Consider the following 27,599-nt stretch of genomic DNA (forward strand, 5'->3'; position numbering starts at 1 on the left):
TTTCATGCATCTTTTTTGTGTTGGTCTCCAATAAATTATGCGCTGAAGATTTGTTGACAAAGATCAAACTTGATCAAAATTGGTTCAGATCTGAGCTCTGTGGGCTGTTTGTACACTGAAATGCCATTCACGTCTTAGTGACTTCCGTCTTATGGATTAAATCTGCAACATACTTCACTGCATCAACTTTATTTCTTCATTCCAGACTATGTAATCCGCTTAATGTCTGTGCCTGTTATTAAAGTATTGACAAGCTGATACAAATTCCAGAGAACTACTTTTGTTAGGATCAGTATTTCTGAAAAAGAGGTCATGAAATGTAATGAGACGTGTCAAAAACAGTTTTAAAATTGCTTCTACATCTTCCTTTAGAATCAAAGGAGGTTCTATCAGAGGAGGACGACTGTGGTAACTCCTGTGTCATTGGCTCAGAGATCTACCTGGATGTCAGTTACCTGCACTACTTGTACGATGCACAAAACGGCATCCGTCACTGTATGCGAGCATGTCGTGTGTGGTCCGCCCCATACGACGGTGAGAACCCTCCTCCAGAGGAATACCAGCGTAGTACCTTGGAAGAAGCAGGTAGGACTCGGCAACCAATTGCCAGCAGGAAAACCCCAAATCAAATGCATTGCTCCGGTCCACCCCTCAAAGATCTCACTGCTACTCCCAGAATGCTGGAGCTGGAGTGGGATGATAGCTATGATGCTTGTCCAACACAATTGCATCCAGAGGAAGATCAGGAGACTCGTCCCATCCCTGAAGAACCCCCAAAGCACATTCAAGAACTAAGGAGAACTGCTATTATGATTGTGAAGGGCTCTTACATTGAAGAGTCTGAGTTTCAGAATGATGTTATGGTCTATGACCTGGTAGCTCAGAAGGACGCCAATGACTCTGGTAGCAACTATCATGTCTCATCCAGACCTACTGAAGCAGCAGAGCAGGAGGTGTTAGATGGACCAGTAACTGATCAAAAGACTACAAATTCAGAATCTTCAATGAGAAATGGCTTGAGCTCCTCAGTAAATGAAATGGACAGACAAAAGAGAGGGTCACAATCAGACCACAAGTCAATGAGTCCAGAAAGGGAGGACCTCATGGCCCAGTATGAGGAACTGATTAGAACTCTGGGTGCACAGCCTGGTAGTCCAGCAAAAGCAGACAGTGAACTCAAGAGTCCTACAGACCTCATGAATGATGAGGAAGATGAGATCGACTTTAACTCTTTCTCACCTGAGACACCAGAGGCAGAAACATCACTGTCTCCTTTTGGGACCAAACCTCGCAGTGGGAGCAAAGGTCATTCTGTGCCTTTTACAGGTCGGAAAACATATTTTGATATGGACTCATAATGAGAGGTTTATGGGGTGATTTTTGGATACAGCCAGAGTAAAATTTTTGTTCTATACCCAAATCAAACACACCTGAAAGTAACAGCTAATCAAATGTTGCATTAGACATGACTAGCATACTGCACTGTACATTTAATACAGTGTTTCCCAACCCTGTTCCTGGAGGCACAGCAACACTACACATTTTCCAACTCTTCCTAATCAAACACAAATGATTCAACTCATCAGCTCGTTAGTAGAAACTCCAAGACCAGAATACTGTATATGGGTCAGATAAAGGAGACTGCACCAACACTGTTGGCGTGCCTCCAGGAACAGGTTTGGGAAACACTGCATTGATGTATATTGCCTGCTCATGTAAAACAGTATGCTATAATTTCAGCAGTACTATGCTTCTGATATCACATGGCCTGTTCAACTCAACAATTAGCATCTATACACTATTTATGCAATCATTTTACATTTGCATGGCAATGAAATCAAAGCATGAGTCAAGAAAGATTGCAACTGATGTTGCTGATTCTATTCTAAAGTCAAACCGAGTGCATTGCATTATGGGGCCCAATATCTCATGAAGTGTGCCTTCAGTTCTGGCCCCCATAAACTACTATGCAGAGTTTTGGAATTATTTAGTGTTAGCTTCAGTTTAATATTCTGTATGATATTTGGGTTTGTGTTGTTCTATTTGTGAGTTCTACTCTTCTTGTCTCTTTTAGGGCCGTTTGTGAGTGTACTGCTGTCTCGTCTAGAAAACATGCCGAGTAACGCGCTCCATGTGAACTTGCTTCTGACTGGCATCCTGGCTCAGTTAGCTTCTTATCCTCAGCCCCTGCTGCGCTCCTTCCTTCTCAACACAAACATGGTGTTCCAGCCCAGCGTCCGCTCACTATACCAGGTACTGAAGTACATACAGTATCTGATCTACTTGCATACATATCTCTGTTCAATATCTAAAGCAATATTTGTTGGCCAAATACATTTTATTTTATTTTATATATAACATATTTTCAATTAGGATTTGGCCCACTTTCACTTTTTAAGTCATACTAAATCAATATTCACTGTCATTGCATGCTTAATGTAGAAAATAATCTATAGAAAATAGAGTCCCTAGAATGTCACTAAACATCAGGTTCAATACAATCAAGCTCAATAAATTTCTCTCAGATTCAGATTAACATGCCAAATGTTTTGAGTGTTTTATGTATGCAGGTCAGTTTAGAAATTTCACCTGTTCAGACCAATGTCTAATGTGGGGCACATTTAAGAGCTCGTGAACATTGCCTCGGATTTGCGGGATACAATTTTTTTTTTATTTGGACCACATTCAGCTGTGGTGTGAATGTTGCATTTATCTCTATAACTCTAATATTATACAGATGCACAGTACTCAGTGGCACATATCTCAAAATGACAGTGTCAATGCAAGGTTTTATACTCAATACTAACGGTATTATTTAGATTTCCATTTTGTCAGTATAAGAATGGAAAAGTCTATCCAGAATGGGCATGTAGCTTAGACTGGGTAAACCCAGCCCGATCTGCCGGCGAATTGATTTCGCCCTGCAGCTCAGGCTGGAAACCTGTAGATTTATCTATCCTGCTTCCTTTCCAAATTTACAGGAACCAATCACAAACTGGCTTATCCACCTGGCGCGCTATTGGCGGGTTTAACACGATGGCAATAGAGAAGCAGCAAATCCAATTCCTTTTAACCTCTCGACAATGCTCATATGGCTTCTTTAGTTTAGCAAACAAATCGCTCGAGTGGGTGTATACACTCACTTTAATTTTTTTTGCACAACCTGCAAAAATCGCTTGAGGCCATTGCTGCTTCTGCAAACTGCTGATCAATGCTCCAAACCAACACATTTGTTTTGTACAAACTGGAGTTTTCGCGTCTGATTGGTTGAAGGACTATCCAATTGCGTACAGAGTCATTTGAACTATGCCCGTTGATCACGTTTCTTGTGCAGTAGAAATACAGAGCAGACTCCCCAGGCTAATGTTCGATCTTAAAAGATTGAGCTTGGTCTGGTGATAGCCAGGCTACATGTAGCCCTCAAAATCTCAGTGAAGCTTGGTCATTAATACATGGTATCAGTAGGAATGTGGAATCTGTTTATTCATTAATTTCTCTCTCCCTTCTTGCCTTTCCATTTTTGAATTTTGTAGGTACTGGCCTCAGTGAAGAACCAGATAGAGCAGTGGTCTGCGAATAATAAAGACTTCCCTGAGCTCCTCACAGCTGCTCAGCACTGCTTATTGGCCAGAGAGAGTTCACTAAGAGGTCAGAGTATGTTCATATCCTTTCAGTCATGTTGTTTCATATTCAAGACACACTGTATCAAAGCTTAATAAACACAAAACTGTTTTAAGAATGAACAGTGTTTCATATATATGACCCACAGTGAGCGTCTGCTCCTGTCAGCAGAATGTTTTCTGAAGAAGACTGTTGCACACAACAGCTGTACTGTAGTTTGTCCACAGGGTCTGTAATTATGAAAATAATCGAGAGAACAAAATCGCACACACAAACTGTATAGTCTGAGGAAAGTTGACATGGGTTAGTAGCTAGCTAAGGTTTTAAATAGAAAGTCCAATTGTTTTGTGTTTCATAATTGCTGTACATTTATTGTTTTACTTGCATATTGCTGAAAATAGTCGGTTCAATCATGGCGAATTACCCAATATAATATAATAAGATGTAGACATGTGGAAGAAACTGTGCTCTGATTTACACATTTTGTTTTACTCTGAATCTAATTTATTTGATATTGAAGTAATTTTTCTCAGTTTCAGGGGTACATAGCTGCTTTTTTTTGTATAACAATATCAACTGCTTCATCTTCTTTATTTGACTTGTTCAGTTACTCATCCTTTTATTGTTTTGAATGATAGACGTTATGAAAATGCTTAAATATTGCACAATGACTAGGTTTTTCTTCCATTTCAATCTAGACTCCCAGAGTCCACAGACTGGAGATTGGCTCCATGGTTCTGAAGCAGAGAGAATCAAGAACAACCAAATTCAACCTAAAACTGTGGTTCCCCTAAACAAAACGGAGGTATATGCCACAGTTCTTTTCACCGAGTTCCTAAAAGAACTGGCAGCCATTGCACAAGAACACTCCATTCTTTCTCATTTTCCCACAGACCAGTAGCCTTTGATTCTGTGTTTTTTTGTTTGTCGTTAATGTTTCCAGGAAACTTTTGACATTTTGAATGGTTTTTAGTTGAAAGCACTAAACCTCTAATTTAATGTAGGATTTTTTTGGACAATTTTTTAATATATATTTTTGATGGGGGATTTTTTTCAGCATGTTTTTGTCTGCTGTGTGAAACAGTCTTTTGTACTTGCATCATTTATTTATGCATTACCAAGCCTCATTTCTCAGCAAATACAGTTACAGCACAAATCATCACTCATAAAACCAGTGTCTCCTGCCATAAGGCAATTCATTGATGTGCCTTCACTTCATAAAAGTGACTTACAGACACAAAATGCTGGACAAAGCTTGCCTAACTTCAGGCCAAAACCAAAGAATGATGGTCATACAGCCATGAGCATTAAGAGGTGACGGGCATTAGACCTTAATAACTACACTTGACGACTGAATGCTTTGCAGACTGTTCAGTGACGCTGATGTCTCTTGCTGCATTGTTCTCCTGATGGCCTTACACTGAAAGTGCCTATTCCTTTAGTACTTAATTTTCAACATGTCTGTAGTTTTCTATTCAGTAAACATACTTTGTAAACCTGGACACTGGTCAACGTTTTATACAACTGAACAAGTGACCTGATACCAATCTTTCATTTGTAAATCACGTGTCTAGTATCTGTAAAACTGCATTCTTCCATCTTAAAAAATATCTAAATTACGTCTTATGCTCTCAATGACAAATGCGGAACAATTAGTTAATGCATTCCTGACATCAAGGCTAGATTATTGTAATGCTCTTATGGGTGGTTGCCCTGCACGCTTAATAAACTAACTAGAGCTGGTCCAAAACGCAGCAGCTCGAGTTCTTACCAGAACCAGGAAGTATGACCATATTAGCCCGGTTCTGTCAACACTGCATTGGCTCCCAATTAACCATTGTATACATTTTAAAATATTGCTGATTACTTATAAAGCACTAAATGGTTTATCTCCCCAGTACTTGAGCGAGCTCTTAACGCATCATACCGTAGTCCTTCACGTCTACTGCGATCTCAAAATTACGGCCAGTTAATAATACCTAGAATATCAAAATCGACTGCTGGCGGTAGATCCTTTTCCTATTTAGCACCAAAACTTTAGAACAGTCTTCCTAATATTGTCTGGGAAGCAGACACACTCTGTCAGTTTAAATCTAGACTAAAAACACATCTCTTTGGCCTAGCATACACATAACACATACTTCTATAATTCAATGTTAGGCTGCATAGATTAGGTCAGCCGGAACCGGGAACACTTCCCATAAATCCTGATGTATTCGTTACATCATAAGAGGAATGGCGTCTACGCTAATATTAGTCTCTCTCTTTATCCCGAGGTTTACCGCAGTCCGCCGGATCCAGGCCATATCCGGATCTGATAAAGGACATGCGTCTGGACACGAGGACAACGCTGTCCTGAAGTGTCAACTAGCCTCTCCCCTGTGAAGGCCTCCTTTCCGTCCATTTCCTTTAACTCTGTACAGATAAAGCGTTGTCAAAATAATTCCAGGTCACATGGCTACGTGAATGTGATACAAAATTCTGTATTATAATTTTTTTAGGCCAGACAAGTAATTTTGTAATTTCACATAAATATTCAGACGCGCATACCGATAGACTGAACACATAATACGCATGTGCACGCCGTCAGCGTTTTCACAGGTTTGCATTTTGTAAAATTTGCGCAGAGAAACTTTTTTTTTTTTTTTTTATGTTTCAAGGTTTTTCGTTCTCGAGCCACTAGGCACTGTTGTGACTAATGTGACTGTAGTGACTAGACTAATGATCTTTGCAACGGAAGTTAATCAATCAAAACTAACTTTAGCTGAAAAATAACTTTATTCTAGAGCTGCTGTAAAGCCTATTATCACTGTAAAGCTTTTTTGAAACAATCTATATTGTTAAAAGCACTATATAAATTAAGGTGACATGACTTGATTTTGAGAAACAGTTGCTCTGGTTCCTTGTAGAGCATCACTGATATTAACTTAGTACAATGTGAAAGGTACTAAGTTGTTAACAAATATGTTTGAAAGTAGCAACACGCCTACTTGTAAATCCGACTGAGGTGTCTTTTTTTAGTGAGGTAAGACATCACTACCGTTCAAAAGTTTGTGGTCGTAAGAATTTTTTTTTTAAAAGAAATAAATAAATAGTTTTATTCAGCAAGGATGCATTAAATTTATAAAAATTGACAGTAAATACTTACTAAAAAAAAAGTATATACATTTCAAATAAATGCTGTTCTTTTGAACTTTCAATTCATCAAATAATCCTGAAAAAATACATCACAGTTTCCACAAAAATATTAAGTGGAGCAACTGTTTTCAACATTGATAATAAATAATAAATGTTACTTGAGCAGTAAATCAGCATATTAGAATGATTTCTGAATTATCATGTGACACTGAAGACTGGAGCAATGATGCTGAAAATTCAGCTTTGCCTTCACAGGAATAACTTGCATTTTACAGGAATAACTTGCATTTTACAAATGTACCGGTAATTTAAATAATTAAAAAAAACAATTGTAATAATATTTCACAATGCTACTGATTTTTTTCTTTATTTTTGATCAAATAAATTCAGCATTGTTGAGCATTTTTAAAAACAAAACAAAAAAAAACGTACCAACATGAAACTTTTGAACGATAGTGTATTAAAACCATTGTAGAGTTACATAAAATCTTCACAAAAATGATTTGACTTCTTTTTTTAACTATTTTTCTTTCTCTTGAATCCCCATGACTTTGTTTGCATGGCCTCTGAGAATGGTCAGGAATGGCATTAGCTGAGAAACAATCAGAGAGACTATGCATACTGTACATCACATATTTTAAATGTATTAAAGAAAGCAAATGAGATAGACTGGAATTGTATCTAAACACCCCATATGCAAAAGAGAAAGTGTCCTTTAGAATAAAAGTTGCCTTGATTTGAAAGTGTTTTTACTATCTCCAGGTGTCTTGTTATATGTATATTGAAACTCTGGAAGTTGATTCCTGAGCACATTTGTTTTTTGTGCAAACAAAGTTACATGGAATCTGTAAACGCAACATAAGCTGGTGATCATGAACACTGGTGGTTATGCTTTAAATAGTTTTATGAGAAAATGTAAAATTTGGATGTATATTTTTGACATATTTGATTAAATGTCTTCAACATATTCAGTGGTCGTTTTTTGAAGGTAATGTTTTGCTTCCCCCCTTGTACAAATTATGTCAATCAAAACCTGATTACCAAACTGGAGGCCACAGTGTAGCTTGTCAATCCAAAGATATTTATATGCAGTTTTATGTAATGGTGACTTTTTTTGTATGGGGGGCGAACAAGGGATAGATTAGAAATTCTAGATTAAATTGCCTTTACTGGTGGTAAGCATTACTTAAATTGTACAGTTCTGTATGCCTTGGTTGTAAAAAGAATTGCTTAATCTAGAAATGTCACCAGCTCATATTTTCACCTTCGAATGACAATAGTTTCAAATGGCAATAGCTTCTATGTCAGAAATGTAAGGCATGATGACTTGAATAAAGACATATTTTGTCCACTAACAGAAGTGTCATATGAGTTAGTGGGCAATAACATTATCAATCTTCTGTGCTTTAACTGATATGAATATCCTTTTTCTGCTGCTTTTGTTTTTACATCTCCATATCTAATACATCTATAATCACAGCACACAAATTCTCTCCTTTGTTAGATTGCTCGGTGTGTAATTTTTCCATATATACTGTATATAAATAAACAGATAGGTTTTTTTATACCTAAATAAAACATTATAGAATTGTCCATGAAGTGCCTACTCCCAAATAATGCTATTGTAAATATGATCTAAGCGCTGGTAGTGACATCAAATGTTTGTATTGTAATTTACTGTTAATATTAGCCTACCACATGTACAGCTCTGGGTGAAGTTGCATCTGTATGTTTGGTAATGTTAACTCATGTACTGTTGACACAATTTAACTCCTGTTCCCCAGATAGTCCTTTCAGCCGAAAGGGGCAGTTATTTTGTTTAAAACTGAGTCCTTCCTCAATTCATTTTCACTAATGGCAGCAATAGTCTCTATCATCAAACCTTTTTCTAAAGGGCTAATTGTGATATTTATCTATATATCCATCTATCACGATTAACTTTTATTGTATGGATAAAGACAACTTTATTCAAATATCTTGTCTCTTAAGAGTCATACTGCTTTATTTCACATTTCTTAACATGTGTAGACATTTGTATTAAAATAAAAAGTTACATAAACTGAACAAATTTCACAGACATTTCAGATTCAGTTGAATTCAAAATTTAAAGTATGTTGACCATGGTACTGAGCATTGACTCCCAGGTCTTGACATAACGGTAAATGAAATTCACACTCCACCAGAGGGCGCTAGTTAATCACATGACACGAGTATCCAGACCACCATCAAGTTATCATATACATATAAAACATAAAAACAAAATGATTTTTGCTGTGTTAAACACGTTGGGTCTGACAAAAAAAAAGCAAGTCTTAGTAGTACATAAAAACATTCATTTTATTTCAATCACTCATGCCAGCAGACACCGGCTATGCTAGCAATGGCTAATGGTGATTACACACCAGAAGTTTCAGGCAACCTTGGCCTGACCTGCTAAATTCTATAAGTGACGAATAATCCCACAAAACCCATAGAAAATCCATACAGAGCCGCAAACAACTTAAAGCAGCACAAAAAGATTCTGCACACACAAGATTTTCTCACAAGGCTTGACTATTAAGGAATCGATGATCATTGAGTGATAAATGTCTCAGAGCCCAGAATTAACTGAGCTGTGATGAATTAAATACTGAAATCTTCAGAAGTAAAACACCACAAAGTAATGTTGCATGAAACACTTTTGTTTATCAAAATGTTTGATGAATATATTTTACAGTGGAGACACCTTTCTGGAACGTCTGTACAGAGGCTATTAAATGTTAATTTCATTGTTCCATTAAGCTGCATGTCCAGAACACAGAATTAACCCACAAAATAGGCGTGCTGGGCAGTTCATGAGATCATTTCCTCTAGAATGTCTCTGACTTGGACCGGGTCAGTTCTGCCTTTAGTTTCTCTCTGAACTTCACCCATTAATTTGTTCAGTACTTTCTTATTACCCCCTCTAATAATCTGAACCTGCAACAAAATTAATTTGCAAAAATTAGTGTGCAAGATATTAGATTTTGGCAAATAGTTTATCTTTAAATAAACAAATTGTTTTAAGTTCTATATTTCACAATAATATCACATTTGTACAAAAAGATTTTCTTATAATCTGAAGCTGCAAAAACAAATTAGACAAACAATAGTGTACTGATTATCGTTGGCTAGCAGTTAATATTATAAACAAACAAATAAATCAATTGTTTTGTATAGTTAAGTTAAGTTGTATAGTTGAAGACAAACTGAGTTTTTAAGGTGGATTCATGTCTGGATTTACCTCCTCAGTGTGACGGTCCACGATCTTCTGACAGATCTTTCGTAGCTCCTCTTTGTCATTTATCATCCACAAATCCTGCTCCTTCACTATCTGGCCCACGGTCTTCTCTGGGGCCTTCCACATCTCCTGGAAAACCTGCGCTCACCACATACAAACACAAAACAGGCCTGTGGTTTAAGGAGAACCTCATAATATGGCTTGTATGTCTGTCAATTAGCCAAGTTAAGGATTGTTTTTCTCTCTTACTTGTTTGGCAGTCGAGGATGAGATGTGACCAGATTCCACAAGATTGATCAGCTCAGCAAGAGCACATGGAGAGATGGGACTAAGAAAGAAAGGGAGAGATTAGTTAGAAAGAACAAATTTCACACTCACAATACATAATTCGGTGAGCAAGACTTAGAAACATTATGACCAAGGATAACTCATTACTGGATGGGTTAAACATGGCTTCTTTCTCACAATTTGGCCCCACTCACATATTAGTGAACTCAAGAAAACAAGACATGATCATTGAGGCAGATTCTGATCACTGAGCTGGAGGAGTCCCAGAAAAACACTCCCGTATATATATATCCCTAGGCATGGAGTGAACACAACCGCCATTATTTATTATTACTGACTGGAAACAATACTGGAGAGAATGAATAACAGACTGGAAAAAAGCCTACGGCGCACGCGCACACTTCCTCTCTCCCTATTTCTTGGAATTATTTATTCTCATTTATTTTCCAATGTTTTGGATGTATTGAATGATTGTTCTCAGTGCTGGTTTACCTCTGAGAGACTTTCCGATTCTGAAGATTCAGATATCCCATCAGCTCATTCATCACCCAGCCAATCACCTTCCTCGGTTCTACCTTGGTCATCTGAACAACACTCTCAAAGTAGTCCATAAGCCCGTCCTCATTCTGAAACAGAATAGTTATCATATAATAGCTATCTTTTATATTAATATCAAATATCTGTGATGAAAAAAAAGTATAACAAATGACAAGATTAACCCAAAACTATGGAAGCCTGTTTCAAACACCAACTCAAATATGCAATTGTGAGAAAAACTTTAAGAAATTAAGTAACATTGTGAGACATGAAGTGACAATTATGAAATAAAGTTGCAATTATGAGAAATAAAGTCACAATTGTGATATAGTCGCAGTTACAAGAAATACAGTCACAATTACGAGGAATAGTCACAATTGTTAGGAATTAAGACAATTAGGAGAAGTTGTGATTAAAATACTTGAAGTTAAAACAAATAAAGATGCAATTACGAAGAATAAAGTTGCTATTCCAAGAAATAGTAGCAATTGTAAGATGAAGTCAGAATTACAATAAATATTTGCCATTGTGAGATAAACTGACAATTATAAGAAGCTGCAACTATGAGTCACAGTTACAAAAAATAGTTGCAATTACACGGAATAGTCACAATTATGAGAAATAGTCACAATTGTAAGATATAAAAACAATTAAAATGAGTTGAAATAAAAATAGTTGCAATTACTAAAATACAAGAAAATGCAATTACAAGAAATTATGACGCAATTGCGAGAATTGAAGTCACAATTGTGAGATATGAGGAAATGATTCACAATTTAAATAAATAATATTGCAAGTTGTTAATATTGCAACTGTAAGAATTCTTTTTTTTTTGTTCAGTTTTCATGACCCCAAACATGCCCATACGAATGGAAAATCATAGTGCTTACAACTCAACAAAGTTAAAAAGGCAATCGGAATTAATTATCTTAAAAGAATCAGAGTGCTTGATGAAGTGTGCCATAAAAACAAGCATGCACAGCTTGAATGTGAACTTTCTCACCACCAGCATGAAGCTGTGCTCTCGCAGAACGCCGTAGGTCTCCACAAGCCTAGTTCTCCTCACAGACGGCAGCTCTGGCAACTGGGCACTCAACCTGTCAATCACCACAACCTGGGCGGAGTCAACGCCAGCAGGCACTGAAGCTTCACTCTCATAAACAAACAGTGGCGGCAAGTTGGGCTCTGGCATGAACCTGGGAGATAAAGAGAGAATTTATGTACATACAACACAACAGAAGGCGTGATTCAAGCAGGTCATGTGGGGGAACACAAGAGCGTGTTCTTATCAGGTGCAAAGATAAGCCAGCGTTTGTAGTGTTCAGACAGCGTGTGTCATCTCAAGGCCTAATCTCCAGCCCTCTCTGTCTCTCTGTCACACCCTCCTCATATATCTCTTAAACCTGAACCGGCCTAACATGTCCAGCCTCCGTGTGTCTGAAGCGTCCTCTCCAGTGGCAGTCCATTAGAGCCAATGGAGGCTGAGCCTCCTTAAAAAATGGTTGTGATTGATTTACAAATAACCATAACTCACATGCATGTACATTTTTTCATGCATCGTATTGTAGCTGAGTTCTGATCGTTGCATGAATGTCAGAGGACACATCTCAGATGTATAAAATGACCAATCAGAATGGATATTCACATTTACATTTGTTTCTCTCAAAACTGAGAGATGACTTCCTTCTGCATAGTTAACCAATCATAAATACTGTATGAGTCTAAGATTTTTAAAATGGTTTTTGAAATAAGACTGCATTTATTTGCTTGAAAATACAGTAAAATAGTCATATTGTGGAATATTATTACAATTTAAAATAACAGTTTTCAATTTAAACATATTTTATTCATTCAACAGAATTTTCAGTAGCCATTACTTCAGTCTTCAGTGTCACATGATCCTTAAGAAATCATGATTTGCTGCTCAAACACAATCAACAATTGTGTTGCTATTTTTTGTGGAAACCGTGATACATTTTTTTAGGACTCTTTGATTAATAGAAAGTTCAAATGAACAGCATTCATTTCAAACTGAATTTTGTGTAACAATGTGTTTACTATCACTTTTGATCAATTTAATGCATCCCTTGTTGAATAAAAAATGTACTAACCCCAAAATGTTGTGTGTGTGTGTGTAGATATAGTTAAAATATGTGTGTAGATGGAAAGTGGCTTTCAATGATTTATAAATGTTTATTTTAGTCAGTCTGTAGATGGCACTGCAAGATTTGCTCCATTTCTTTAGTGCATACACCCACTCTTCCCTCCCTTCGTTATGTGGATCTACAGCCGCATTATCACAGCACAGCTGATGCATATTCAGTCCTTCATTTCACCACTTGTCTAGTCTTCCTGTCCTCTTCCTCGTCTGTTTCGTCGCCCCTGCTACTCCCTTGTTGTCCATAGAAACTCAGTATTTTCTGCTTCTTTCCTTTTACCTGTTTCCCTTTTATCCTGCACTGTCCAGCTTCCCTTTACTCCATCACTCTTTCCAATGTCCTCTCCTGTTTTTCTTTATCTTTACTCCCTGTAGTACTCCACAGGATGGAGCAGATTTCACTCACCTGCAGGGTTCAATGGAGCATTACACTCACCTGTAGTCCTGTAGGCCTTCCTTATCCCTCATCGGAATTGTGTTACTGGCAGAGAGAAAGAGAGATGGTAATAAATCAGTTATAGCTTAAAATAAAACAAAAAGTTACAAGCAAAGTATGTTCTGATAGAAGGTTCTTACAGGAATTTAGAGTTTACATGTTTTGTCAGCTGGTTATTATTACCATGCAGGAGTTGTGATGCGCTCACAGCGTGTCATAATTAGAGTAATTACTAGATGACAACCAGGACTTAATGGCAACACTATTAATGCCAAAATGAATGTGTAATTTCAGTAATCAACAGACAAAACCACAATAAAACAAGTAACAGTTGTTATGTCAATGCCTTTTTGATGAACTAATGTCCTCTTATTAAGCAGGAAATTAGTTATCCAACTGTGCAATCTACTTTAAACTGTATTGTATGTCTTTAATTTATTTTCAGATTAATCTTGCATTAAGACATCAACAAGTCAATTACAGGAATTATTATTAAATAACTGCTAACTACTGTAACTACATTTTAATTCTGAAACTGCTGCAATTTTGAGTGATTATGAATGACGTTGCAATGGTCAGGTGGTACAACTCGAGGCTCTCAGAAAGTTACGGGCTTACAAGTAGTAAGTAGTTACAAGCATTTTACAATAATTATGATAATTCCTTTACCCTCCCTTCTTTGTCAATTACAAATTCTACTGATAGCTTTGTCAATGAATAGCAAACAATTCAACAATTTAGTAAATTAAATAAATGGTGAGCAAAAGAGACTTTACATTTTATATTTATGAAAATGTATTGTCAGTTGGGATTTGAACCCAGGTTCCCTTTCTTGTTATTCTAAAACTCTACTTTTTTGGATAAGTGTTACGTTGCCCAGGGCGCCAAAAATATGTGTGTGACACACCTAGCTTTTGTATCAACCTCATGTGCTTTATTTAGAGAAAACATCCAGCTAATTGTACATTATCCTGTAAATTGAATTACTACAAACCAAATAAAACATAAATGGATTCTAATTTTTTAGAAAAGACCAAAAGTAAATTATAGTTTTGTGGCCATTATAGAAAGATATTTGACGACAGACTGCCACGATTGACCAATTAGAATAAAGTATACTAGAACAGAAGGTTGTGTACTAAGCTCTTATATATTGGTGGTTTGTGTTAGCAGATCAGGAGGACACAGCTGCGAGATGAGACTTTTATTTCATGGGCAGATGCTCACAATAATACTGCTCTGTCATCTGTAGAGAACATGAGTTAGTGTGTGTGTGTGTGTGTGTGTGTCTAGTGCTGCCATGTGTACAAGTCAACACATGACAGAACTACTGAGGTCAAATGACCACGTTCATCTTTGGTCACAGATGGACAGCAAGGGAAAAGTATGCTGCCCATGACTAAACACAATATTTCCAGAATCACTATTTGCCAGTGCTGCAGAATCTACAGCGCCACAAAAGAAAAACGTTTGCAGTTTGAATTGAACATGAGATAAAAGATATGTTGTCCTGTCATTATTTTGTGATGCACTTGTCTATTGTGCTGTCTTCACTGGCTGCACACAAAAAACAGTGTAGCCCGATTCACGAACAAATGAACGTTATTGGTTTGAATAAGTATGACGGATCCTTTAAGGTCCCTGACTAGCACAATTGTTCAAAAGTGCTGATTTGGTGCTCAAGAAATATTTCTAATTATAACCACAGTTGTGCAGCTTAATATTTTTATGGAAACTTGATTTTCTTTCTTTTCCAACATTTATTCTAGGATGAATAGAATGTTCAGAGGAACAGCATTTATTTGAAATAGCATTTTTATCATATAATAACTATGTAAAAGTATTTACTGTTAATTTTGATAAAAAAAATCTTACAGACAAACTTTTTAACGGTAGTGTACTTACTAAAGCACAAGTCTTGACTTTAAGTGATGTCCAGCCCGAATCAAAGCAGTAACTTTTGAAACTTTAATTTTGACCAGCATTATGACTGGTTGTTCGTATGAGAATGTATTGTTTTTTAATACGTTTTCGGTTATAAATTGTGTTTTTTGGCATTGCATTACAGTATGTTCTTATTTGGTTGGTTTGCAAAAACAGAATTCTGTCAGAAACACTGACTAAACCTGAAGTAGAAGCTCAATGTGTTCAATGTAAAGCTCAATGTGTGTGATCAGCCATGAGACGCTAAACATTTAATCTGACATTAATAATTTAAAGTGGCTGTGGGTTAAAAATTAAAAAAGAAACCAATATAGAATCTGAGACTCAAACCATGTAAAACTCAGATCGTCTAATTGCGTTGGTCTGTTCCAGTTGATATCACAGGAGAATGCAGCTCTTGTAGAAATCTGCCTGTTCTGGGCCCCCTTACCCAGATTTGCTGTCAAATGCTCGGGTCTCATTAAGAACCGTCCCACCGCTCTGCAGAACCTCCATCTGTCTCTGGATCTCGTAGTCTATGGAACATGTACCAAGAGAGGACCAATCAAACTCTAACCACAACCTTCTGCCAAAATAAGACCCTAAAGTACTTTTGAAATGGCTGCACATCAGCATTTTTCCTCATGACTGCTTAAACGTGCTTTTGGGGGAAATTGTACTAGTGTGGAAAACCACTGGTAGTCCTTTAGTTTTAGTATAATAGCTGACTTTTCAAGACATCAAAACAAAATGCATCATAAATATTAATTAAATTGCACAACTTTCTCTCAGGGGGAACAGTGTAAAACATCATGTCACATTCAGCGATTAAATATTTTCATGTTTTCAATGTTTATTCTTGCTTTCATTGACAGCACTATTTAATCTTCTCGTCCTTGACAGACATGTTTATGTGGGTCTTCAACACTCATTATTTTCTTGGATCAAATGAGTCAGATTTCTTTTTGAGTGAAACTCCTCGTTTCAAAATCACAACTTTGTGATTGTGTGTGTGTACCGTGTGTGTGTGTGTGTGTGTGTGTTAATGCAGCAGAGATGATTGCTTCTGCAGCCTTTATTCAACGGTGCACATCTTGACAGAGCATTTAACACGAGACAGAGATGGAGTGAGGTGAAAATGCTTATTGTTCGTGTTTCTTATCTGGAGTTTGCAGTCTGACTTTCAGCTCTGGCATAATTACACACAGACACTCATTCCCTCCAACTGATGCTGGGCTAAATGTGACAACCACACAAGAAAAGTGACTTCCAGCTATTACTAAAGTGTGTGTGTGTGTGTGTGTGTGTGTGTGTGTGTGTGTGTTTGTGTGTGTGTGTGTGTGTGTGTGTGTGTGTGAATATGAATGCAGCATGATTAAAAGATTTCTGAAACCCACTGGCTAAAAGTCTATTTCATTCCCTCGACACGTCTTGCTGTACTGAGGAGCAGCAAAGAGATTTTACTGTATGCTTGTGCTTAAACCAGAAAAACCTTCTCCAAACCAACAGGCAGATCCTGATATCCATCAAATTCTTTCTCAGTATCAGTTCAGTGACATATCCTTACCTATGGCTTTGGCCATGTGCCTGACACTGTTGATGTTTTTGACCTCTGTCCTCACTCCCATAGGCTCTCCAGGTCGATGCACGGACACATTGGCATCAACCCTAAGCTGCCCCTCTGTGAGAGGAGAGAAAGAGGGATCTAATGAGAATCACTCTGAACAGTCATTACAATTCAACCATCCACAGCTCTCAAAACCCCTGCTTAACAAACAGTGCATACATTTGAATTTGAATGATTTATTTGCATGAAATACTGTATTCTGGAGAGCACCGTTGAATAGTCTGCAACAAATAAACAATTTGCTGTATTTTGCTTCAAGGGGTTTTGATTAAACAAGAGCTATTGAATTTTTCATTACAAGAAGACAACAGGTTTATTGATCAGTGACACATTAAGAAGGGTTGAGGAACAGGTCAGTTATTTTCTTAAATAATCTTCTGAATCTTACACTGCATTTACTTAATGTTCTTACTTAAAGTGTGTAACTGAAACTATGATTTACTTATATTAAAGAACATCTCAGTGCATCCTAAGCACAAATACTAGAAGTCGGTAAGGGGGAAAGGTGTTTACAAATTGGTTGAGAAAAGAGGGTCATTGATGCGGGGGGCCACCTATAATCCTTTTATGCTATATAGGCTATTCATTTAGCCCTGAAAAAATGCGTTACGATGCCCTTTTCAGTTTTAAAGATGATTTTTAGATTTGTAAAAAAACAATTTTGTGAACATTTTCTCATCTACAATACATCATAAAGGTGTCAGAATGGCATTCAGCAGACATTTCTGCAATATTCATGATTTAAGACCTACGCGAGTCCACATGTGTTTATCGGATGTTTGAACACAAAATTTAGTGTTAGTGGCTCTCCACCTGATGCGCTCTTTAATAGACATCTTGGAGACGTATGGAACACTATGTACTGGGCTGGTCGGTATATTGAATATTAACACTATATCTGCAATGATTTTGCTGCCCATATAAAATTCAGTAGAATTATGATTATTGTGGTCATTTTAACATTCTTTTTAAAAATGGTAAATGGTAAATGGACTGCATTTATATAGCGCTTTCACAGACCCAATGGCCACCAAAGCGCTTTACATATTGCCTCACATTCACCCATTCACACACCGACGGCGGTGTCAGCCATACAAGGCGCCATCCAGCTCGTCGGGAACAGCTGGGGTGAGGTGTCTTGCTCATGGACACCTCGTCACTTGGTCAGGTGGAACCGGGGATTGAACCACCAACAATCTTTACCGGTCTTATTAAAAGCAAATCTTTAATTTAAAGTTCAGGGACCAAATCAAGTCGGTAGGTTCAATTAATCTCTGTGAATTAGTTCAAATTGTAGTTCACCTAAAAATGAAACCCTCAAGTTGTTCCAAACCTGTATGAATTTCTTTCTTCTGCTGAACACAAAAGAATAATGAATAAATACTATGGAAGTCAATGGGTCCCATCAACTGTTTGGTTACCCATACTATCCCTTTAAATTGTTAAAATATGAATTTAATATTAGCATTTATTTTGAGTTTTTTTTAGATTTAGTTTTCCTGTATTTTACATCTTACACTAAATATTTTCTACAACATAAATCTATCGGGGTGATGGGGCTGTTTGGTCAAAATTATGTTTTTTCTGACATAAGATTATGACATAGATTTTTAGTCATATGGCCCATCCTTATTGGTACTGGGTGGATTACTACCTCAGATAACATGCAAGCAATGCGATTTGTGCCTGAGACCAATTCATGGGAATAAATGTGTGTAGACATTAAAGGTTGTGATCAATGTTAGCTGTAGGGGGTGTATTAAATCACCAGCCATGTTGCCCTGGCAGGTGCCCAGAGCCTGCAGGATGAGCTGAAGCTCTCGGACGGCAGCTGCTGCCTCCTCTCCACAACACATCTCAGGCTCCATCACCAGCTCCATCAGACCTACACCTACAGACAGAGACACAGCCTTCATATCAGACACTGTCCACAAAGATACAGTCATTATGTTTCTGTATAAGAGTAAAGAAGCAGCACCTGCTCTGTTGAGATCTATTAGAGTCTGGCTCTGTTCATTATCATGGAGACTCTTTCCACTGTCTTGCTCAAGCTGGATCTGTTTGATTGTCACACTCTTGGTTACCACTTGATTCTTTCTGCGACCTTCAAAAAGACTATAGACCAGTGCTCCATCCACTGCTATGGGAAGCCTCTGCTGAGTGATCTGGTAGCCTGCCTGAAAACACACATAAAAAAATAAATAAAAAAAACTAAGCAACGGTATGTGTCGAGAATTGCTACACAGAAGTTTATCTAGACCTAAATAGATCTGTTACAGTAATGCACTTCTGTTTCTGACAGGGGTTTCCAAACAGCAGGAGAGTGCTAGAAGCCATGTATTAAAAAAATACAATAAAATAAAACAATGATAGATTTTGTCATTGTTACAATTTCATTCTGCATTTTAAACACTGGTCAGAAATTATATTAAATCACAATTACTTAGAACTTAATAGAAACTAATCAATATTTTCTAGACAATATTTTACACACACACTACAGTTAAAAATGTTGGGGTCATTGACTTTTTGTTTAAAGGGGTCCTATCATGCTTTTCCACTTTTTCAACTTTAGTTAGTTTGTAATGTTGCTGTTTGAGCATAAAAAGATCTGCAAGATTACAAAGCTCAAAGTCCACTATTTGAACTACAATGCGATTTTACAAATCTTATGAAGTCACAATGGTCCTCATTTAAATAATCCATGCCCACGGAATATGCAAAAAAAGTGGCATTAGAGTCACTATGTCAAAGAAAGACAGTTTTTTCCCCACAACATTTCCAAAACTCATTTGTTTAAACTTTTCTAAGGGTGACGAACTTAGAATGGTAAAAGTTTATTTTAAACACTGTTCCTTAACATTATAACCCCATGTTTATCTGTGCGCTGCACATTTTATGGAGAACAGCTTGTTTTTTGTTGCTTTTATAAGAGGGTTCACCTCTTCTTAAGAAAATTAACCATGGTTTTGTGACCAAATAATGTTTGTATCACCTTAGTTTTCCGACAAATGTCATGATTAAATGGTGGAAACATCTATAAATAATGTATAAGAAAATTACAAAAAACAACACTCTGAAACATCCTGTGAAATCGGTGCTTGCAAAGTCTGTGCATGAAATCCGTTCTGGGCGATCCTCTTGTTTGTTAACATTGTCAGGGTCTGAATCGGGTTCAAATAGGTTTGAATTTAAATAACCTTAATTTTTACACTAGAGAAGAACTCGCAGTTATGAAGGGGTGGGCCATTTCTCGAACACGTGCAAAGCGGTGCCAATCACAACACACTGGGCCAGCTAACCAATCACAGCACATTTCGGAAGGAGGGGCTTTGTCGAAATTGGCGTATTTGAGCCAGACTGGGGAGAGAGGAGCTGTATAATGAAAAATATGTGAAAAATAATGAGTTTTTTTAACAATCAAGCATGAAAACATATTCTAGTACACCCCCAAAACAAAGTCAAGACTTCGTAAAAGATCATAATAGGACCCCTTTAATAAGTTAATAGTTTTATTCAGCAAGGATGCAATAAATTGATCAAAAGTGACAGTAAAGACTTTTACATTGTTACCAAATAAATGCTGTTCTTTTGAAGTTCCAATAATTCTATTCATCACAAGGAAAAAAATTTATCACGGTTTCCACAAAAATATTAAGCAGCATAACTGTTTTCAACATTAATAATGAAAAGAAATGCTTATTGAACAGCAAATCAGCATATTAGAATGATTTCTGAAGGATCATGTGACACTGAAGACTGGAGTAATGATGCTGAAAAATAAGCTTTACCATCACAGATTAAATAAAAGCATAAGAGACTTCTTTCAAAAATATTTAAAAAATCAGATCAACCCCAAACTTTTGAAGGGTAGTGCATTTATAATATTTTTTAAACAGTATAAATGAGATCTTTCTTTAACCATTAAAATATAGTTAATATAGTTCATATTTGGGTGAAGCCACTGCTGTGCTTTAGGTCAGACCTATTTCACACTGGACTTGAAATCTAATTGAATGACCTTAAAACATCAATATTGTATAATCAGAGTAGTCTTTTGTGAAGAACCATCATCAGGATAAAATCTGGGGTTGGATAGGGTTAAAAGGTCAGGGTTAGGGTTATGACCAAATGAAACCACACACAGATATTTGTGATCTGGCTACATTTTCAACCTCCTTCAGTTTAACTGTGAAGCAAAACAGAGCACTCGTAACTGTTGCTATGGCAACACCATGACCAAAAAGCCACAAGAAATGTATCATAGTTATTGGCATGCAAAAGAGTAAAGGAAAGGGGAAAAAGCAATTATCCATTACCATCTGTGTGTTGTACCTGATCAACTACTTCATCACTAGCACAAAAACAAACAAATGTAAAGCACTTAAGAAATTAAATTAGCACTAATGAAGAGTGACTCAGAAGTCAAAGATTCCCTCCTCCATTTCAATATCTATACCTGTTCAAATATATGCATGAATTTAAAACAGAATTCAATATTTTGTCTTGCGGTTATTTTGTGTCGGAACTAAAATGACATTTGAACGTAGTCTAATAATGCTATTTAATTACAAGTTAATTTCAAACACTGTGTCTTTACACAAGAGATATCGGTGTATCTGGTCTTCAATTATGATGCGCTGATACAACAAAAATCAATAAGGTAAGGGACTTTAGCCAAAGGATCGTAGAAAAGACTTGAGAGCTCAACAGTCGTGTTCAAGGGGGGGAAAAAATCCAATTTATTATTAGGTTTTTAATGATGATAAAATATATAACCTTTCAAGACAGAGTATCTTAAGCTCCAGGGTTGTTCAGAGATGGCTTCAGAACGAGCTACACAATTTCATTTTAAGAACATCATATTCAGTTGCAGAATTCCCAATGGAGAACTACATTACCCACACTGCTCAAAAGAGATCGACCAATAAGAGAAGGCGTTGTTACCATGGAAGCAAGAAATGCAGCAATCTCACTCTACAGTAATCCACCACTCCCAGCTCCCACCACTTGAAAATCTCTCTACATTTAAAATCAACTCATTTATTTGTATATACTGCCTATTATACTGTTGACTTATAGCTAATTGTTTGTAGGTTTTATTTTTTGTAGGCCAAAACATGAAAACAAGTTAGCATTTTACCACTTCCATCGTCTTGAAATCAATATTGTTGTTGTTTTAAATGGTTTTAGGTTAAATGCCTGAAATAAGGTCTGTGGTTTACACAAGCTCAACATATTTTCATGTTTTATTCTACAGCATAAAGCATAAGTAATACCCCCTCATGATTTTTTATAGCTTTTGCTTGTCTGAAAAAAGTGCCTAAATGGGACTACAGATGATGTCAGGGACATTAAATGTCATCACCCCGAACAGGAAAACTCACCTACTCACTAGTTTGCTTTCACAGCCTCACTGTTTATAATTGCGCACCTGCAAACTATTGTAACCCACATTTTAAGGGGAAATTTTTTTTTATTCAAATAAATAATACTTACAAGAGGTGGGTTTGTAGTGCTTGTTTGGTGGTGACAGTATTGAAAACATATTTATGTTCCTAAATGTAAACCCCCAAAAAACGAAATATGGCCTCACAAGTCCGAATACCAGAGCTGAAACATTGCTCGAACCAGAGCTTGAATGTTTTAAGCTTTTAAGAGCTGACACTTGTTATTCGTCTACATTAGTGGCAGCTCTTCTGTTTCCTGCCTGTTCAGCATGGACAGCCATCACTTCTTCATTAAAGCTTAGGAAAAGAGAGAGTGATGTATTGGATATACTGTATGTGCATGTCTCTTTGACAAACGATGAATCTATAAAGCAGCTAATCAAAAATAACAACCACATAGAGTTGGAAGCATAAGAAAGATGTTCTTGTTTATTGCATTTGTATCATCAGCACTTCTATGCGTTGGAATACGAAGATAAAACTACAGACAAATTGATTAAGCACCCAGATGTGTGTGCAGTTAAGGGAACTCACAGGCATGTCTGCATAAAAGTAGTGCTTCCTGTCGAACAGTGACTTCCTGTTGATGGTACAGTTGAAAGCAAGGCCTGTCAATACAGCAGCCTCCACACATCTTCTGTTCAGCACCTTAGCAGCAAGACATTCAATAGCATTTATAAATGCAATGAAATTACATATATAGTGTAGATTTATATTAATATATAATTGGTAATCAAATTTTGTATTTATTTATATATCAATTCAATTGATTTACTTACTGGTAGTGTTCCTGGTAACGAAGCATCAAAATGTGAGACGAGCGAGTTCGGTGGAGCCAAGAACCCAACATGAGATCCAGAAAAGAGCTTTGATGTGGACTGAATCTGAGCGTGGATTTCCAGACCCACAACACCAACCATTTGAAGAAGACTAGGCACAAAGCACAAGAGATGAAGAGTTGGTGAGAACTGGTGACTCTCTACAGTTACTTTAATACATAGGATATTAAAAGACAATTATATAATGCTCTAAAAATCAGAAGCTCAATTCCATTAAATTATGAGTTTATATGAAGATATATGAATCAAAGCTTAAAAAAAAGGTAGATTGGTCTAATTTAAATCCGAAAAATAAGACTGAATATAATCCCTTGGCTAACTGCTAGTTGGTCAAACTAGTTAAGAGAGATTATGCAATTAAAATGTAATTATAAAAAAGAAAAAGGACTACGGTAGTAAAAATGTGTATCTCAGTTTCTATAATGCTACGAGTCAGAAGTCCAATAACAGTGGATTTGTATGTTGGTGTCAAACACTTACACTACCGTTCAAAAACTTGGTGTCAGCACACAGTAAGACATTTTTAATAACAAAATTAATATTTTTACTCCGCAACAACACATTCAATTGATCAAAAGTGACTGTAAAGACGTTTAATATTACAAAAGATTTATATTTCAAATAAATGCTGTTCTTTTGAACTTTCTATACATCGGAGAATCTTGAAAAAATCTATCATGTTCTTATAAAAATAATAAACAGCACCAATGTTTTCAACATTGATAATAATAAGAAATGTTACTTGAGAACCAAAGGACAATGCTGTTTTCCCATAAATGTCAGGATGTGGCAATAATTATAACTGACTCGCTGGTTTTACTGATTAAATTTGATCAATACCAATTTTTTTTGCATCGAAGATTTTATGTGGATATTGAGAAAAAATACACCTACCCTAAGAATTATTAATTGGAGTAAAAAAAATGTGAGAACTAGCCAGGATGGACTCACCTGTAAGAATTTCTATGTTCAGTATAATTCATTTTAATTACAATTATCAGTTTGTTTTGTTTTATTTCGTATAATATATATTTTTTAACAAACACACTATTATCAAACACCATCTGTTCTTCTTTGTAGTATCTGTTAATGGGATTTACATTTTGAAAAATGTTCAGAGCACACATGTAAAGTCAAGGTCAGCAATCAAATGTGGGCTTGGAGTTTGTCAGCACACCTACACTCCATTAATTAATTAGATTAAACCAGAGAAAGACTATTATTCAAATGTAGTGTGTCATGTTGATGACAAATGTCAGAATGCCTGTATCTCCGTCTCCAAATATATGAACCTCTTATTTACAGTAGACAACATTTTGGGGGGTATTTGATGCCTACCTTTTTGTCTGTACTTTCGGCTTAAGTTGATTTTTTGATCCGGATGTCCATATTGTCCTTATCACAAAATTAGTATCAATAAGATACAAACTTTGTGATTTGTTAGTATATTTTCTTAGGCTAAAGAGCATTTTGTAGTATCCTGAAGAGGAGGCTGCCATGCTTGTGTTTGTGTTTGGAAAGCTGGTGCATGTAGTTTTACAGAGCCACCAGGAACCCGCTCGTGTACCGTAGGATAATGAATAAAAAACTTCAACTCCCACAATGCCAGTGGCTTAACGGCAACGTTTCCGGCGATTTCTTATGACGGCATTCACAAACCGCGAAATCTCATAAGTTGGTGGCGGGAGATTCACGCATGGTCATTTTTGATCACCCCTCTATTTTCAGTACTAGCCTTTCGCTCGTCTCAGTTACAATGGCACTTCACCAAAATGAGACCGCATCCAAAATGGCCAAACACAACGGCGAAACTTCCAGCCATCGCCCAGCTTTAAATGGGAATGGAGAAATCAAGAGCGATCAGGCCGAGCGTTTCACTTTTACCCACGAACCGACACTTGAAGATATCCGCCACATGCAGGCTGAGTTCACGGACGAGAGGAACTGGAACCAGTTCCACCAGCCGAGGAACCTGCTGCTTGCGCTGGTCGGAGAGGTCGGGGAGGTGTCGGAGCTGTTCCAGTGGCGCGGGGAGGTGGCGGAAGGTCTACCGGACTGGACCGAGCCGGAGCGGGAACACCTGGCTCAGGAACTCAGTGACGTATTGATCTATCTGGTTGAACTGGCCGAGAAATGCCACGTTGATTTACCTCAAGCTGTTCTGCGCAAAATGGCTCTCAATCGACTCAAGTACCCGGCCAGCAAAGTTCATGGATCAGCCAAGAAATACACGGAATACGAGGACTGATGTGGATGATTTCGTGCTGTTGCCAAAGACGATCGTTACTGAAAAGTATATTCGAGGGAACAGATGTTGAGTGCCTTAAGTTCCAAACTGTAAAAGTCCACTGGGCTCTTAGTTGCTGATTTTATTTTTTATAGTTTGGCACTACTATCCTTGGTTTTACATTAAGCTTTTGTGTGCGAAAAATCTGTATGTAAGAAACAATGTTTGCACATTTCCACATGTAAGCAACTTCGTTTTAAAGTTATTCTGTTTTTATTGTACCAAACTAGTGCTGAAATAGTTACTTTGTCCTTTTGTAGTGTTTTTGCATCACAGTAAACTGTTTTGCCGCACACGTGGTCTCTGTGCTACTGTTGTTCACTCTGGAAACATCCAAACTGACATTTTCAAGCTGCGCTGCATATAGCTGTACTGATACAGTATTCTTTGATTCTGGTCTTCAAGTCAAAGATTAGGCTACTAAAAAAAAAAGTTGCGAGATCGATCAAGGTCGTATGTCATGGTATGGGACATTATTGGAGTGCATTCAATTTGTTGTAAACTTAATTGTAGTTGTAGTTTCAGACATTGCAAAATTGGTAAGAAAAATAATGGTTTTGAAAATGAGTCAGAACGTAACACCTAATGTAAGATTAGGTAACTTGACAATCATTTTGACAGAGGTGGTCAGTAACACAATTTATTTTTAATTTTTTATACTGATTGTAATAATTTGCTGGAATTATCCATAAATGCCCTGTTCATCCTCCTTGCACACTTGATATGTTACAACCAAAACCAACTGAGTGCTGCAGTGTTGGACTTGGCATATTTTTGTAGGCCAACCCACAAGTTTGTATCACCCTGGTTCCCTCAACAAAAGCCCAATATGATTTCTTTCCATTGGGTTTTGGATTATTGCAGAAAATAAACTGAAACCAACAATGATTCTTAAATGTATTGGTAATCTTCACAAATTAACAACTTTTATAAACTTTTCACCTTCACAAAGCTTCTGACATCATTTTAAGTCAATTCAGTTCAGAAAAATAATTTTCAATTAAAATACTGTCCAAGGGCTTGATAAGGGTCAATGACATGACAAGGTAGTGTTTTAAAAAGAAATTTTCAAAATAAAGTACTTTGGCATAATATATGTTGAAATCTTTCCCATAAACACATTTTATAAATAGGCCTATCAGTAGTTTTATAGCTGTTGAGATCATTGAAAAATTTTCGTCTGGCAATTTGTAAATTCTCAAATGTCAGGGTGGCACAACAGCAAACATGGGGCTTTTATTATGAATTTGAAAGGTAATAACAATAAGCATGATAAATGCAGCTTCCAGAGGACCCCATCCTGAAAAGGTTTGTAGTTATATATAAATATCTCCTTCCAAGTATATGTTAGGTTGGTACACTCTCCATGTCAGGTGGCACAGTACAACCAATGTAAAACTACTTTGTTATATTTAAAAATTCTGTCTCCGTCCGAAATCGCATACTCTTTTTTACGTATTTTGAATGGGTAAAGTAATTACTTTTTCGACTGCTAAAAAAAGTAGTTTCTATATAGTATGAAAGTAGTATGAATGTAATCTGGATGTATACTAGATCATCCAGGTACTGTTTGCCTTCTCTTTTCAATTTTCTCTTTACGAGTAGCCTACTGTGGATTCGGACATAGGCTACTTCTTTTGTCACATAAGTTACTGTTTTTCACCTATGGAGGTATGCGATTTCGGATGCAGCCCATATGTACAGTATGAACTTGCTAGCATAGGCAAAAGCTAATACAGGCATCCAAGTAGAAGCCTGTTCAATGTAAAATTTGTTGCAGAAGTCAGGTGGTGCAACAGCAATAAATAAAATAAAAAACATTATTTAAGGTAAATAAATAATAAATTTAAGCTAATATTGTCTATTATTATTCCATTTTTTAATTTTTGTTCTAAAATGTTATAAAGATGTTTTACACTTTCAATTATTTTAATGATAAAATAAAGAATCGGTCCCACTTAATATCAGGTTACTTTATATTTATATTCAGGGTGGGTTGAGGTGTTAAGGGGTAAGAGAAGGGTCAACAGTGTAAG

At 36.7% G+C, this 27,599-nt stretch overlaps 3 protein-coding genes across 3 annotated transcripts in view; 2 read left to right on the forward strand and 1 right to left on the reverse strand.

Moving 5' to 3' along the window:
• fhip1aa (FHF complex subunit HOOK interacting protein 1Aa) overlaps positions 1-8,111 on the forward strand; it is a 29,020-nt gene extending 20,909 nt beyond the window's left edge. Inside the window, exons 10-13 of the mRNA XM_079615250.1 lie at positions 373-1,326; positions 2,075-2,253; positions 3,534-3,648; positions 4,320-8,111. Of these exons, the coding sequence (XP_079471376.1) occupies positions 373-1,326; positions 2,075-2,253; positions 3,534-3,648; positions 4,320-4,522 (1,451 nt within the window). The 3' untranslated portion in view covers positions 4,523-8,111. The remainder of the gene's footprint in view (positions 1-372; positions 1,327-2,074; positions 2,254-3,533; positions 3,649-4,319) is intronic.
• Positions 8,112-8,685: 574 nt separating this feature from the next.
• gatb (glutamyl-tRNA(Gln) amidotransferase, subunit B) lies at positions 8,686-24,775 on the reverse strand (the record flags this gene model as incomplete). Its single annotated transcript, XM_079615259.1, has 13 exons — positions 8,686-9,717; positions 10,022-10,156; positions 10,268-10,346; positions 10,799-10,932; positions 11,847-12,039; positions 13,438-13,482; positions 15,812-15,896; positions 16,928-17,041; positions 18,756-18,878; positions 18,966-19,164; positions 22,972-23,085; positions 23,217-23,367; positions 24,615-24,775. The coding sequence occupies 13 exons, from the start codon at positions 24,773-24,775 to the stop codon at positions 9,592-9,594; spliced, it is 1,659 nt and encodes a 552-aa protein (XP_079471385.1). The 3' UTR covers positions 8,686-9,591.
• Positions 24,776-24,972: 197 nt separating this feature from the next.
• dctpp1 (dCTP pyrophosphatase 1) lies at positions 24,973-25,856 on the forward strand (the record flags this gene model as incomplete). The annotated part of the gene is made up of 1 exon (XM_079615262.1): positions 24,973-25,856. One exon carries the CDS (start codon positions 24,973-24,975, stop codon positions 25,522-25,524), a length of 552 nt encoding a protein of 183 aa, XP_079471388.1. The 3' UTR covers positions 25,525-25,856.
• Between the last annotated feature and the right edge of the window lie 1,743 nt (positions 25,857-27,599).

Source organism: Phoxinus phoxinus (assembly GCF_949152265.1).
Source record: "Phoxinus phoxinus genome assembly, chromosome: 6".
NCBI classification, from domain to species: domain Eukaryota; kingdom Metazoa; phylum Chordata; class Actinopteri; order Cypriniformes; family Leuciscidae; genus Phoxinus; species Phoxinus phoxinus.